The 16,570-nt window shown below is 44.7% G+C and overlaps 1 protein-coding gene across 1 annotated transcript in view; it reads right to left on the bottom strand.

Annotated features, from left to right (window-relative positions):
* LOC140914912 (DNA nucleotidylexotransferase) overlaps positions 1-16,570 on the bottom strand; it is a 385,127-nt gene that overhangs the window by 134,540 nt on the left and 234,017 nt on the right. Inside the window, exon 6 of the mRNA XM_073353929.1 lies at positions 10,549-10,723. Coding sequence (XP_073210030.1) covers positions 10,549-10,723 — 175 coding nt within the window. The remainder of the gene's footprint in view (positions 1-10,548; positions 10,724-16,570) is intronic.

Here is a 16,570-nt window from a genome sequence, read left to right as displayed (position 1 = left end):
CGTCATACGGAGGGCTGGGGGGGTGGGGGTCTCGTATTGGCGGGGGGGTTCAGGGCCCCCGGCGGGTTGCACAGCAACCCATGACCCATCCCGTAGGTGAGTAGATCGCTGCGGAAGCTGCGGGCTCGCTCGTAGGCCGCAGCACCGCGCTTTCCTTGCCCCCTGCCCTCCTTTATAAGGGCCTTTGTGGCCTGGAGGAGTTGATCAAAGTCCCCCCATAGCCGAAGAGCCAGCTGTGCCCTATCGCGGGCGCCACGGGAGTGCTCTAGGAACTTCCGTAGCGCATGCCGCAGCTCATGGGGGGGTGGGGTTACAATTCCCAAGGTATTCCCTGATGGGCCTCTTAATACAGCCTCGTGGTCCGCTAAGGCAGGTAGACAGGGTGCGGACCACCGACGGGGCGTCTGACAGGCTGGGGTTATTAAATTCATTTCACGCCTTGGGGTGGAGGGGGATGGCAGGGGAAAAATTGCCACTCCTAACGGGTCGCGACTAGAAAGTGCAAAGACTGCTCCCTGGGGGGAGTCTGCAAAAGGCGGAAAGGAAATAACCCCAGGGGCGGCATTAACATTGCAGGAGGAGGGACCTTGGGCAGGGGCAGGGGTGGGGGCAGGGGCAGGGGTAAGGCTCTGGGGTGCAGGAGGCGAGCAGTTAAAGGAAAGTGCCTCCTGAGCAGAGTCAAGGGTTAAGGGGGAAGGGGAGGGGCTCCCAAGAATGCTAGGTGCTGGCTCCATGGTGGTTTTAGCGGTCACGGCATCAGGTGGTGGACCGCCTTCTGCAGGGTGCTCACCCGGAAAGGCAAAAAGGGGGAGGGAGCATGGGGAAAGGGAGGCTGGGGTAAGGCTGCCCAGCTCGAGGCCAGCCGGCAGCAAATCATCCCCTCCCTGGGTGACCGGGGTCAAATCTAGGGCCTCAATCTCCGCATACACGGAGGAGAGGCCAACTCCTGCCACCCCGGAGGCCTCTCCTCTAGGGCCCGCCTCAACGGCCGCCTCGGGGTCTGCGGGGGGTTCGGGTAGCGTCCAGGCAGAAGGGGTTCCCTCAGAAGTCTCGGAGGGGAGGGTTTCCCGTGGAGGGGGGATTCTGCCCTCCAATGCCAGTCCGTCTTCCCCTCCCGACACCGGCGGATGGATCTCGCTCGCGGCCGTGGCGGGAGGCTCGATAGCAGTGCCTCCTTTCCTGGTCTTCCGGGGGGCTTCCGCGTCGGGTGGATGCAGCGGAGCTCGAGCCTTCCGCTTGCCTCGCTTCCCCTGGACTAGGGTCCAGCCCTCCATAGCATCATCTGGGGGTTGGTTAGCAGGGGTCGTGTCGGGGGGCGGAGGCGATGGTTTAGGGGTTCGGGGAGGTAGCGGTGGGGCAACATAAGGGGCGGGGGCTTCTCCTTGGGGAGGGCCCTCTCTTATACCCGATAATATCCTTGCCACACCCTCCTCCATGGGCTCTATTGGGTTGGTACTAGCAAGGGTGGAAACCCCTTGCTCGCCCGGGCATTGTAGGGAAGATATCTCTTGGGCCCGGACGGGAGCAGCGATGGGTCGAGTAGGAGGAGGGTTGGTTTCCGGTACTGGGCAGCCAGGGGCGTCGGCAGCAACGGGGCCGATGTCCTGCCGGGTCTCGGGGGTTTCGGGTGCCCCTCCCCCCCGAGCCAAAGGGCAGTCTCTGCGGACATGCCCCGCTGAGCGGCAGAGGTAGCACCGGGCCTCTCCGGTAGAATAAAAGACCCGATAGCGGGCTCCCTCGTAGGGGACTAGAAAGGACCCCTCAAGCGCCTCTCCGTCACGCGCCCCTGCCGATGGTAGAAGCTGCACTTGCCGGCGGAACGAAAAAATGTGACGGAGGGTGGGGTCCTTGCAGCCCAACGGGAGAGGGCTGATGACAGAAACAAGTTTCCCCAGGGTGGAAAGAGCGGGTAACAGGGCAGCATTGGGTAAGAAGGGAGGAACGGAGGTAAGGACGAGGCGAACGCCCAGGTCTTCTAACGGTTCTAGGGGGACAAACACCCCCCCTACCGTCAGGCCCCTCTCCACCGCCTCCTGGGCGGCATCCTCCGAGGCTAAGAAGAAAACGACCTTCCCATACATCTTGGAGGCCGCCACAATAGCCGTGGGTCCTACCACCTTCGCCAACGCCTGCACGTATGTCTCCACGTGGGGCGAGGCGGGCACCAGGAGGCAACGGACGCCGTGCTTCCTGGTCAAGGCGGGGAAAGGGCCTCGGCCGCTGGTGATGGTGGCAGAGGCAGGGGGGGGGCGAGATGACGAGGCGGCAGGCAGCGGGGAGCCCGCTGCCGCCCGGGCATACGTCCTGGGGGCCGGGGGAGGGACAATCGCAGAGCTGGTGGAGGGAAACGCTGGGAGGGGCGCCACGGTTGATGACGAGGCCGCAGCGGTGGGGGCAGCCCCTGCCATGGAGGGCTCAGTGGTTTTAGCGGGGCCCTTTCCCTTCCACCCGCCCTGGCCCTTCTTGCGAACTGGGGGGGGTTTCCTAGAATCTGGGGGGGTGGTGGGTGCAGCAGCAGCAGCAGCAATCACCCTGGTGCCTCCTGCTACCGGTGCCCCAGCAGGGGGGGTGGCAAGTACCTTAACAATAGTAGTAGGGGGGGGACCTTGGGGGTTGGGCAGGGGTGGTGGTGGGGAAGGGACAACTAATTTTAATAAAGCAGTCTCGCCCCTCTCGTTCCCCGCCATTGTGAGCAGGGAGAGACAGGGAGACACCGGAAGGAGAAGGGGGGAGGGGAGAAGGCAGAATAGCCCCTCCCTCCGCTGGCTGCGGACGGGAAGGGAAAAAATGCCGAGGGAGGGGGGCTGGGAGGAAGGAGGGAACAAAATCGGGGTCCAGTAAAAGGGGCAAATTGTAGGATAAGCAATCCGGGGGGGGGGGGTGCAGACCCACACACGTTTGTCCAAAGAGTCTCGGTTGGTCGGTTGTTAGGTCCGGTCCGGAAGGCAAAGTTCAAAGCAAACAGCTGGATCCGAAGGGAGATGGCAGATTGCCAGCAAAGACAGACTGCGGGGGGGCCGTGACAGTTGTAATAACGATGGGGGGGTAGGGGCACCGATGGATCGGGGGTGGGGGTCTCCACGCCACACCCCCTGTGCCGCCACAAACGCAAGTAATCACAGTCAAACTCCCCCCCACGAGAGTATAATTCAGAAAGTTACTCAATCTTACGGCCTCCGTCACGATGATTTATATTATTTCTTCTGTCCGATGAAATCTCCGTCTCCGGCCGTGTTGGCTGTGTTCCAAGTCCTCCGGTATGTTAAGAATGTTAGAAGGTCCGAGCTGCTGGCAAAACGGCTGGGTCTGGGGGTTTCCACTCCTCCCTCCGGACAGCAAAATCGGCAATCTTCCCCCCCCTCCTCCGGGGGCTCAGCTGAGGCAAATAGCTGCGCCCGAAAGCAGACGTGGGGGGGGTGGCTGGCGAAGGACGTAGACGGAAAAAAACACAAAAAATGAAAAGAAAAAACAAAAAAGCGTCTGGCCCGGTCGGGGGGGGGACTAAGGCAGGTGCAAAAAGTAAGAAAAATCCGGGCCAGGGGGCTTTAGGAAAGAATAGAAAGCAGATAGCTGAGGAGCAAGCAAAAGACGTTCCGTTTCCTAACAGGGAAGGTTCCAGAACAATCAGAAACTTTCTGGAAACAATTAAGGCAGGCAGGCTGATTAGAACACCTGCAGCCAATCAAGAAGCTGCTAGAATCAATTAAGGCAGGCTAATCAGGGCACCTGGGTTTAAAAAGGAGCTCACTTCAGTTTGTGGTGCGTGTGTAAGGAGCTGGGAGCAAGAGACGCTAGGAGCTGAGAGTGATAACGCATACTGTTGGAGGACTAAGGAGTACAAGCATTATCAGACACCAGGAGGAAGGTCCTGTGGTGAGGATAAAGAAGGTGTTGGAGGAGGCCATGGGGAAGTAGTCCAGGGAGTTGTAGCTGTCACACAGCTGTTCCAGGAGGCACTCTAGACAGCTGCATTCCACAGGGCCCTGGGCAGGAACCCGGAGTAGAGGGTGGGCCTGGTTCCCCCCAAAACCTCCCAACTCCTGGTCAGACACAGGAGGAGTTGACCTGGATGTGGGTTCATGAAAACAGCCAAATTAAGGGTTGCCATGAAGTTCTAAGGTGAGCAAACCCACCAATAAGCACAAGACCCACCAAGGTAGAGAAGGAACTTTGTCACAAGAAGTATAAATACCAAACTCCTGATTCTTTAATGCTAGAAATATAAAATATCTAATGGGATAAGCCCAAATCGAGTCTCCAGATTTTCCCCAAAATAGGTGAAAATTAATGCTGCTCTCATTTTCCATCTCTTTTTCTGAATGTGAGATAAATTGAGCCAAACGTGAGTGCATATAGAAGAAGTGAACCATTAAGATGGCAGTATTCTGAACAGAGAAGCTTATTGTCATTCCTTTTACAATGATATTTTCAGTGCTTCATGAGCCAAAGAATATCTTAGTCTCACTGCAATTGGTAAGAGAGTCCTAGGTTCATGGCTAACCTTGGAAAAGCCTACTTTGCTCTATTTTAATTTTTTTAATCAATGCAGACAGAAAGAGACATATATGAGAGGAACAAAGAGAAGTATAATATTAAAGACAGAATGAACAAGATTTAATGTTTTTTAAACACAATGTATTGTGCGAACACAAGGCACGCTGCACTAAAAAAGTGGTGAGAGTGCACTGCAATGGGGAATATATTCATAGATAAACCACAACTGGCTTATCTATGAACGTATTGATAAAATGAATGTAACTGGTTCACTGATTTAATAAAAGAGCACTTTTTACGTATTATCCATGAATGTTTTTATTTCAGTCACTTTCAGGTGAAGATAGCCACAAGCTCTAGTGATCTATGCATTTAAACTGAGGAGTGACCATACTTACTTGGATGCCTTCCATCACTCCCTTCACTTTCTATCTTCAAATCTTGGGTTATCTGGAGTCTAGATACTTTGCAGTCAGTTACTGCACCAGTGCCTGGGTACTGCATATAATATGGATAATATGGCTGAAATTTTCCAGATCCACCCAAGAGATTTAGATACTCAATCATTTTAATGAGATAAGGGCATCCAAATCCCAATGGTGATTTTGAAAATCCCCCACTTCCTCTGGCTGACCTCCTAAGATTCAACATGTTTATTATTCAAAACAGCAACAAAACAGCTTTTACCTCATTTTTGCAAATTTAGTGCCAGGTTAGAGATCTTACAATTTGGCTCAAAAAGGGGACACATAAGAGCCCTCACCACGAGTAAAAATGATGGGTAAAGATGCAATTTATGGTGTGCTGTAAAGGGTATGGGAGCTTCTTAAGGGTTAAATCTCTCTCTAACTTTACCCTGATTTGTGAATAGTGTCCATGTTTTGTTCATGACCAGTGTGGCTTAGCTTAACCACGGATACTTTAGTGTTATTTTTGAGGGTATGCTAGTATCTTTCTTTTGTAAAGGGGACTGCTCAGTGCATAAGACACTCTGCAGAGGACGGCAGCCCAGGAATCTGCTGCTTTATTCAACAACATAGCAACAGAGTGGGTGATAACAGACATTAACTAAACAGGAAGTAAAGGAGGAGTGGAGCATGGCTCCAGCCCATAATAATCTGTGTAACCCAGTTAACCCCTTTATGACCACTTTACTACTTTCTATCTTTACAGGCTGCAGTACACCACAATGTCTGCCACAGTCCAAGCTAAATCTTTCAAATTTAATTACTGCAAATAAGTGCTGAAACCTAACCCCTTGCCAACTAAGGACTAAATTCCCCTCCAAAATAAGCAGCAGTTATGGATATTATTGACCCTGTTGCAGGCCAATTTGTTCAGCAGCAAGGGCAACCTGACACATTTGTATTAGTTACGTGGTTCCAGCTGCATAGATCAAGAAGATGGAAAACTCATACTAGCAAGCTCTGCTCACTTCCAGAACTGTATGAGTGGGGAGAAGAGGAGAAGATGGGGATGGGCTCATCAGGCTAGTTTTCTGTTTTCATTTTGTTTCTGGGGGATGCTACCTATCAGCACCACATGAAATATTTCTTCCATTCTGTTCCCTATGGCTCATGACAATCTTTTTTTCCCCTTATTATCCCCTTTCTCTTTAAAGCTTCCTCATTGTCTTATATATTTTATTGACATTAGCCAGGAAACATCACTGCATCCCAACAATTGAGGACCCCCATTGCATTACAACCTCTGAGAAAAGAAAAGGAGTACTAGTGGCACCTTAGAGACTAACTAATTTATTTGAGCATAAGCTTTTGTGAGCTACAGCTCACTTCATCGGATGCATTCAGTGGAAAATACAGTGAGGAGATTTATATACACACAGAACATGAAAAAATGGGTGTTTTCATGTTCTGTGTATATATAAATCTCCTCACTGTATTTTCCACTGAATGCATCCGATGAAGTGAGCTGTAGCTCACGAAAGCTTATGCTCAAATAAATTAGTTAGTCTCTAAGGTGCCACTAGTACTCCTTTTCTTTTTGCGAATACAGACTAACACAGCTGCTACTCTGAAACCTCTGAGAAGGCTATCTGACCATGTCACTGATGTCACTGTCGACAAAACTGATTGAAATATGATGATCAGGTTAGGTGCATTGAGGGATCCTTTGCTGTAGGTGGGGCAGAAGGCCTAATAAGTAGTCTGTAGAACAAAGAAATATTTTGATTTTCCTTTAAAGATGAGGCTTAATCACCACAGCTGAAAAGAGCTTAGGAAATGTAACAGCAGCTGGCAGCCGCAAAGGCTAATTATTACAGTATGGATAGCTAAGAACTCCTATCAGCTTAGTTCTGGTTTTTATATTGTGTCCGTCACTTCAGTATCAGAGTACCTCATAAGGTATTCACAACCAGAGAAAACTGTATTTTAAAGAGGTTTTCATTAATTTATTACCTAATGGTCTGTAAGTCTGTTTTTATTTCCCTTGTTGTGCATGGGCATGGACTTTACCTTTTAGTAATGCATTAAAACAAAAGTCCTGGAGGAACCCCAGCATCCGAAATAGACCAATAAAACCAGAAGGGGGAAATCTTGATGCTATGAAGTGCATGGGAATTTTGTCATTAACTTTAGTGGGACCAGGATTTCACACAAAATCTTTACCCACTGCCATCCATTCTTTTTAGAAAAGAACCCTTCATGATACAGCCTGTGCTTATAGTTTTCAAATTCACTTTCATTTTACATTTAAAAAGACTATTATCATGGGCCAGATTTGTACGTGGTGTAACTCCAATTACATGAGACATGAATTTGGCCTAGTATTTTAATAAACAATTAACCTTGATTTCATGCCTCTCTCATTCCTTGACGCAGAAGGAATACTGTACAGAGCCTTTCCTGGTAACACAGTCATGATGAGACTGTTTTAAATTTGCTGAACTTCTACATTCTCTTTTCTTTCCTGTATTTAAAATATTATATTGTACAAAAGTATTTATTACTTTAAGATCTATCTAAATCATGCACATTTTAAGTTAACTATTACACACATTTATAACTACGTGGTACTGTGCTTATTAGGCTCTGCATTTATTTGTATGAAATATTTATACCTGATATAAGTGGAAGATCTCACTTGCAGAATTGGTCTCACAGTTACATAATGATCATACTTCAGTATTACTTGCTTTTTCAGTAAGGCTAGCTCTTCCAGAAATCCAGATAGAACCTCTTACTGTACATGCAAGAAAACTAATGCAGATTAATTTCTTATCCAGATATCAATGAAAACCCTAGTGAAGAGTAAATTTTACAAAGGTTTATTTGAACTCCCTCCCTTAAAATAATCAGCCTATATAAGCATATTTTCTTGAAAATTTTAAGCTGTGGGAATTTAGACATTGCCAAAATTAAATTGAAAGTGAATAATAGGGCATTTGGTTTAAGTCTGCATCTCACAGTTAAATACTCAACAAAGTTTAAAGGTTCGGTTTAGTTTTGCTTTTTTGAAAAATTTCAGTCAGTTAAGTTTGAAAGTAATCCAGAATTCAAACCTTCATGACCTGTCTCTCTGAGAGATTGCATAATGTGATAATTATATGGTATTTTGTTTTTATTTCTGATCTGCATGAATTTATTTAGAGCATTATCCCTTCAGCAGGCCCAGTAGAAAGTGAGCAATGAAAATATATACATGTTACAACATTATTCTGAGCCTGAGAGCAATAGTGCCATCTGGTGTACTCATTTTTAAAAATCGTACTAAACAGGCATTCTCCCATCTTAAATCTCAGAGACTAGATTCCGTATCAGGTTTTGGTTTCCGGCACTGGAAAGTGACCCAGGAACCACAGTATTTCAGGGGTATTTAATAGGTAGATCATTCTTCATACTTTAATCATCAAGAAGAGGAGGAATAAAAAGAAAAAATGACATTGCTGATTCATTTGTACATATTATACACAACACTAAGCTATACACTGCAAATCTTGTAATGGTCCTATTGTCCATCACCTTCCACAATATAGTTCTACAGTGGTACTACAGTTACCTAATCCAAGCCCTTTGCAAGTCAATAGACATCTTCTCATTGATTTTAAAGGGGTCTGGATCAGGCCCCTACCTCTGTCAACAAACATATGTTTTTACTACATTATTAACCAATTGTACTCGATATAATACTTGGTCAGTCATTTTGCTGTGAGAATATATATATGTACACAAACACAAACTAAATATTTCTTCTGTCATACTGTTTGAATATGAATATATAGTACTACAATGAACTCACACTACTCTGGCTCTTTTGGGTAATGCTGATTGCTAATTTGGCTCCTGAACCACTGATGTCTGAGTATCACTGCTGTAAATCGTCCAGTGGTACTAAGTCACCACCTAGAGTACACAGCTTGTAGGGATATTGTCACTGTACATCACACTCCACAGTGTGCAGCCTGCAGTGATGCTACAGAATAACACCATTTAATACTAAAACCCCAACTGCAGTATTACTTTATCAGCTACAGTGCAGTACCAAGAGCGGTTTACTATGTCACTATCCACAACGTGAGGGGTCCTGCACTATTCGCAGAATAGGGAAAAAATATTATAGTCTAGTATCCTCTTCGGTACAGATCCTTCTGTGACACAATACAATAAAACAACTCCTGTATTCCCTACCATATTTTTCCTCACTAGTACCAACTCTGTAATAATATTAAATTCCAGTGACTACTCCTTTACACACAGATTACATCACCAGTCCTTTCATAGATTCTCAGGGGCACACAGATCAATTCTGAATAGTACAGGTTTTAATGTTTGTACATTGTTTTGAAAATGCAAAATATGACAGTGAGAGTTATTAAAATGGGGCATGTACAATTCAGCGTAGTTACATTTACCGTGCTGTCTGAGGTACTTACTATTTTAAGTATTTGTGGAAATACCATAGCAAAGGTAAATTCCTGAGTGAGGTAATTTTTTCCTTTAATGGCACCTGTCAAAGTTCCTTCCCCACTCTGAACTCTAGGGTACAGATGTGGGGACCTGCATGAGAAACCCCCTAAACTTATTTTTACCAGCTTAGGTTAAAACTTCCTCAAGGTACAAACTATTTTACCTTTTGTCCCTGGATTTTATTGCTGCCACCACCATGTGTCTAACAAATATAGCAGCGAAAAAGCCCACTTGGAAATGTCTTTCCACCCAAAATCCCCCCAAGTCCTACACGCCCTTTCCTGGGGAAGGCTTGATAAAAATCCTCACCAATTTGCATCGGTGAACACAGACCCAAACCCTTGGATCTTAAGAACAATGAAAAAGCAATCAGGTTCTTAAAAGAAGAATTTTAATTAAAGAAAAATGTAAAATCAGGGTGGTAAATACCTTACAGGGTAATCAGATTCAAAACATAGAGAATCCCTGTAGGCTAAACCTTAAGTTACAAAAAGACACAAAAATAGGAATAAACATTCCATTCAGCACAACTTATTTTATCAGCCATTTAAACAAAACAGAATATAATGCATATCTAACTAGATTGCTTATTAACTCTTTACAGGAGTTCTGACCTGCATTCCTGCTCTGGTCCCGGCAAAAGCAGCACACAGACAGAGAGAACCCTTTGTTGTCGTCCCCCCCACCCCACCCCACCCCAGCTTTGAAAGTATCTTATCTCCTCATTGGTCATTTTGGTCAGTGCCAGCGAGGTTATCTTAGCTTCTTAACCCTTTCCAGGTGAAAGGGTTTTTCCTCTAGCCAGGAGGGATTTAAAGGTGTTTACCCTTCCCTTTATATTTATGACAGCACCAAATTTATATGAATGATGAACAGTATTATTTCAGTACTAATACACCAGATCATGGTAACTATGACTATCTCTAAAAGGATTTTCCTTTTAATTTATGAAAACAATATGAATTTTCCACCAAGCAAGCATTTAAAATAAAAACATACATGTATTTCAATGCAAATGCTCTACAACAGAAAGTTTACACTGAAGCGAAGTGAGAGTTGCCTGATTAGCCTGACTTTTAAGCTTATTGTCAAACAACCTTTATTCACATTGAAATATCTGACTTACGATGAGTCGATGTTTTTTCTCTGAATCCACTGGTTTTCCAGCTTCCATGCAAGCCGTGAACCAAGAGATATCAAGGAGTTCGAACCTTGAACTGTCCCTCACCTTGTGTCCTCTCAGCCATTCCAGAACTTCAGCACAAGAATTGTTCTCTGCCACAATATGAGTGACAGAATCACTATAAAGGGAAAAATTAAGATGAAGTTTCTTTTTTCTGAATCCAATTGTAGATAGCTACAATGCTGCTATTTCAATATTGACATGCACTCCCTGAAAAAGGTCTTATATATTGTATGTCAGGACACAGGAAGTGTGCTGTGTTTTCATATCAAAATATTTCTTTTCCATTCAGTGAATCTAGTTTAAGGACAAAATGTTAGCATAACATTTTACAAGTGCAGCATTTTCATCCTGTCAGCATCATTTAACTTCTGTAAGACACTGTTCTATTACACTTCTTTTTGCAACTTGGAAGATATTATACAAACAATATTATAATGAAGTCTGTTTTGTTACCTGCCAGCCCCAAGAAAAATAAAATTCCCGGTCAAAGAATGAGAGCTTCATAATACTTCAAAATCTACTAAACAGAATCCTTTAAAGTTCCACAGTTGCTAATATATTTAATAAACTTAAATCTTCTGTACCTAAATAAAGTACTTAAATGGCAGTAGCAAGTGTGCACATGATAGAAACCATATGAATTATAAATCTTGTCTGAAGGCCATCTCCTGGCTGTTTTGATGACCAGGTTTAGTTTAGCTTAAAACTGACAGTTTAATGTAAGTGAGACAAGGTGGGTGAGGTAATATCTTTTATTAGACCAACTTCTGTTGGTGAAAAAGATAAGCTACACTGTATAGCTCAAAAGCTTGTCTCTCTCACCAACAGAAGTTGGTCTAATCAGGGGCAGATTTACTGCAAAATATACCGTGCCCTGGCACGGGGCCCGGCAATGGCAGGGGGCCCCAGGGCTGGGCACTCAGGCAGCCCACTCCGCGGAGGGAGGACTGTGGGGGCAGAAGCTGTGAGGGGGCAGGAGAGCAGGGAGGGAGGCTCACCTGCAGCCTTAGGGGAGCAGATGGGAGGTACGGGTGGCGGTGAGCGCTGCGAATATGGGCCAGAGGATGCAGGAGGAGCACAGGGTGGCCGCGCAGCTGCCCCGAGAGAAGCGGCGCTTTGAAGGGGAAACTGCCACTTCTCTCCGGCTGCATGGCTGCCTCCTGCTTCACCTGAGTCCTCTGGCCCACATTCGCGCTGCTCACTGCTGCCTGGTGAGCGGCAGCTGGGCACAGCCCACCGGGGCGGAGCTGTGGGATGGGGCTGGCCGCCAGAACTGGCACAGAGCCCACAGGCAGGGGGGGCCGACCAGGGGAGGTGAGCAGAGATGAGCATGCAGAGGCAGCAGAGTGCTCAGGTGGCTGCCAATGGAACCATGCCCCCCTCTCACCTTAAGGTGGGTTTTCTGCCCGCTTCTCTGGGCCAACCAGTGCGGGGCCACTGGGGTGCCCGAAGCTGTCCTCGGTGGCCATGGAGATCTTGGTGTCTCCTCTCCTGTTTCCTTCTCCAGCTCCATGGCGGCTCTACTCACGCGCTGGGCCCCCAGCCCCACCCCTTCCGCCTGAGGTCCTGCCCTTTCTGGGGGGTCAGAGATGGCCCCCCCACCTCACCCAGAGGCCTGGAAATTCTGTCAGCAGCCCTTCCCGCACCCCTAGTTCCTGTGCCTATGGACCTGGCTGCTGCCCTGTGACCCACGCCACAGTCTGGACCCATGCCTGGGCAGGACAGGGGCTGGCTTTCAGCACCCCACTATTAAAAACATTCCAGCACCATTGTCGTTAAACCTAATTGGGTGGTCCACGGCCTTCCAGGCCTCCCCCCATGGCTATGCCCCTGCTCTTTCAGATATTTTTAATCTACCTAAAATCAAGGTCAGTTTTTTAGCAATAATGAAGTGACACTGAGTCTGTCAGTCAAAAACGCGAAAAAATGAAGGTGAGGCAAGAAGACAAAGATAAGCAAAAAGACTCATCTTATTTTAAAGAGCTTGAAGTATTGAATAGTGGACATTCATCAAAAAGTGTGGGCGAAGAAACATCTGAATTATCTGATCACTTGCTGAGTTGTGGGGATACCACAACGACTGCAAAAGTTGAACAAGTGGATTCTGAAGTGTCACTGGAACTACAAAATATTGGTAATTTTGTCAAAGTAAGAGAAGAAACCTACTCTGAAGACATTGCATTATGGCCAAAATCTGTTTCATTGGATATGATAGAATTTTTTTTAGTAAATAAACCGAAAAATGTCGGTAATATGGAAAATTTGAGAAAAGAGTATGAGGTTGGAGGACAAAAGCAATTTAGATATCTTCATGAGTCCCATTTTCTGAGGATGAAGAAAAATGGGATGACAGAAATGAAAAATTGGTTGATTTTTTCGGAAACCACCAAGGTAGTCTCCTGTTACATTTACAAATTATTCCCTGACCATAGTAAAGGAAAACAAACATTTGTTGACGGGCACTCTAATTGGAGAAACATTGCAAGACATATTGCTGATCATGAAACTTCCAACGCTCATATTAATGCTATGTGTAAATTCATTCAAAGGTGTAAAGTATCTGAAAGAACTGATTCTGTGTTATCGGCTCAGTTTGAAAAGGAGTGTTCTTATTGGCGGAAAGTGCTGAGACATGTTGTTGCCGCGGTCAAAGTGCTGTCTTCTTTGGGAATATCTCTAAGAGGACATGATAAGTCATCATTGTCAAATTGAAAAGATAATTTTTTAACCTGTCTTGAATATCTTAGTGAATTTGACAATTTTCTCAATGAACATTTGAAAAATTATCAGTATTGTGGCTCAGGGAAGACCAACTTTTTAACACACCAAACCTACAATGAATTCATCAGTATAATGCAGGGGTTCCCAAACTTGATTCGCGGCTTGTTCAGGGTCAGCCCCTGGTGGGCCGCAAGATGCTTTGTTTACCTGAGCATCTGCAAGTACGGCCGCTCGCAGCTCTCAGCCAATGGGAGCTGCAGGAAGCGGTGGCCCAGCCCAAGCCACCTCCCACAGCTCCCCAGCCCGAGCCACTTCCCACAGTTTTGCAGAAATGGTGAACTGCGGCCACTGGGAGCTGCGAGTGGCCGTACCTGCAGACGCTCAGGTAAACAAAACGTCTTGCAGCCCACCAGGGGCTTACCCTTAACAAGCCACGAACCAAGTTTGGGAACCCCTGCTATAATGGCAGAGCAGCTGACAAACCAATTCACTGATGAAGTAAAGGATGCCAAGTACTATTCCATAATAGTCAATTCAACACCAGATGTGAGTCATGTAGATCAGTTAACACTCATTTTAAGATATGTGACTAGCAATGGTGAAGTCGTAGAGTGATTTCTTTGTTTTGTCCTGCTAAAATCCCACACTTCTGCACATCTAGAGACAACTGTTTTGGAAATCATTGCAAATTTAGGTTTGGACATCAAAAATTGTTGTGAGCAGAGGTTTGATTATGCCGCAAATATGGCGGGAAAATATTCAGGTCTACAGCTGAGACTGAACAATGAAAATCCCTCTGCTTTATTCATACCATGTTCCAGCCATTCTTTAAATTTAATCTGCAGCCGAATCTTGTGAGGGAGCTACACATTTTTTTTTACTTTGTTCAAAACACATACGGCTTTTTTTCCAGTTTCCACACATTGGTGGAGTATGCTACCATCACGCTTGGAGCAGGCAAATGAAAAACATTTGACAGTCAAAAGAATTTGTGACACCAGGTGGTCTGCTCGTGCAGATGCTGTTTTGGCTTTGAAAATGAGCTATGATGTTATCAAGAAAATCTTATTAGACATCAGTACATCAAATTCTGAAAAACCATGTGCGAAAACTGAAGCAAAATCCTTAGCAGAAAATTTTGAAAAGTATGATATTGCTGTTTTTACTCCTTTGTGGAACCATTTACTTCAAAGAATTAATGTTGTCAGCAAATCACTGCAAAAGGTTGATACAAATGTATTGAATGCTGTACAATAGTTAGCCTCAGTTACAAGTTTTGTCATGGAAGTTTGGAATGACTATAGCTTGGTGGAAGCAGAGACACTAACATTAACAGAAAATATAGGTTCCTCTGATATATCTGATGAGAAGAGTAAAAAAACCAGGAAGTTATTTTTTGATGAAACTAGAGACAATGAAATCAATTTAAAAAGGGAAAGAGAAGATCATCCTTGAGACAGTCAATGTTATTTGTGACACAGTAATAGTGTATTTGCAGAGTAGAGGTGAATCTCTAAAGAAAACTGTTGATTTATTTTGCGTGTTTTTTGACAGAACGGAACGTTATGGACGAAAATGCTAAAAGCCACTACAGTAAGAAATTAAGTGAATTCTACCGAGAGGACATAAACATAAATCTTTTTGAAGATGAAGGGATACATTTCATTCATTTTATCGAAAATTATGAGGTCTGTGCTTCGAGATCAGCAGTTGATTTGTATAGATTTATACATGACAGTTTGCAGGCAACCTTTCCAAATGTAGAAACCATTCTGAAAATATTTAACAATACGTGTCACAAATGCGTCTGGTGAACATTCTTTTTCTGTATTGAAACAAGTTAAAAATTATTTGCAAAATACGATGAGTCAGAAACATTTGACAAGTTCAGCAATATTGACAATTGCAACTGCCCTTTTACAAAATATTACTTACGGCTTAATTGATGATTTTGTGTAGAAAGAAAAAGTGTAGAAAAAAAGCTATGTGAATAATTTTTTTTTCAAATGGAATAAGTTTCTTTAGAGGAAGTTAACATATTTTTCCATTCATGCATCATCGATACTTTTTATTTTTACACAATGCAAATGCAAGCTTTCATCTAGACCAGAAGTTCTCAAACTGTTGTCCGAGAACTCCATTCAGATGGACTGAGAAAAGGTTATGATTTTTTTTAATAAAGCGCTCTTATCCAAAGCACTTTACAATAGTTAGCTAATGGTACAAACAATATTTGGAAAGATCATTAAGTGGTCCACCGAGACTCTCAGCACTTTTCAAGTGGTCTGTGATAAAAAAAATTAGACTACAAAAACAATCAAGGTACCTCACTTTATTTTAATTTACTTTCTATTACTTATAATATAGGAGGATGATGAAGGAAAAAAGAATGAAAAATGGGGGGTGGGGGAGATAAGAGAGAATGTTCTTTTTCTTGGCTAGGTCCCATGGGATGGGCCCCAAAAATTAAGCACAGGACTCCACTAATGCTAAATTCACCACTGGGTCCAGTAAAAGATATTACCTCACCCACCTTGTCTCTCTAATATCCTGGGACTGACACAGCTACAACTACGCAGCAGACATGCCAAACCCGTGGGCGGAAAAACATTTTGGCTTATTTTTGGCTTAATTGGCCTGTGACTTGCTTGTCGGCTAGTTTTTGGCTTGTAGCTTCTTTTTTTTTTTATCAGCTCCGGGCAAGCAGGGGCAAGGGGAGGCAAAGGTCAAGCAGAGGTAATGGGGGAGAAGAGAGTCAGGGGTGCATAGCGGGTCCACTACAGTCTCAGACTGCACGCTGGGGAGGATCTAGTCACAGAGTGTTGGGGTTCTTAGGGATTGCTTGTTATGGCCTTGTTTTGAAATGGGATTAGCTTGATTTTTGGTTTATTGTGAAAGTCAGGGTGCTTGTTTACTGTGTGAAAGTTGGCAACTGTTCTACATTGCACATCGTATAATGTAAGTCGCTTACTATCTAATATACCATACAATAGTTATTTTTAGAATGTCATAGAAATGGGGGAGCAGAAAAGTCACTACAATAAAATTTTACTTGCTGTTTCCGAAGTACATGATAAAGAATTATCAGATATAGTATGAAGAATGACTACCTCAGCTTCCAGAGATTATGTGTTCTATTCAGCCATTTCATCGTTACACAGATATGTTTTTGCTGTATGGGAGGCAACAAAAAGACCAAAAAAACCGTTTATGATTGATTTCCAAAAATTTAACAGGGTTT

The sequence above is a fragment of the Lepidochelys kempii genome, chromosome 7, assembly GCF_965140285.1.
Source record: "Lepidochelys kempii isolate rLepKem1 chromosome 7, rLepKem1.hap1, whole genome shotgun sequence".
In the NCBI taxonomy this organism is placed as follows: Eukaryota; Metazoa; Chordata; order Testudines; family Cheloniidae; genus Lepidochelys; species Lepidochelys kempii.
This window is presented reverse-complemented; position numbering and strand designations above follow the sequence as displayed.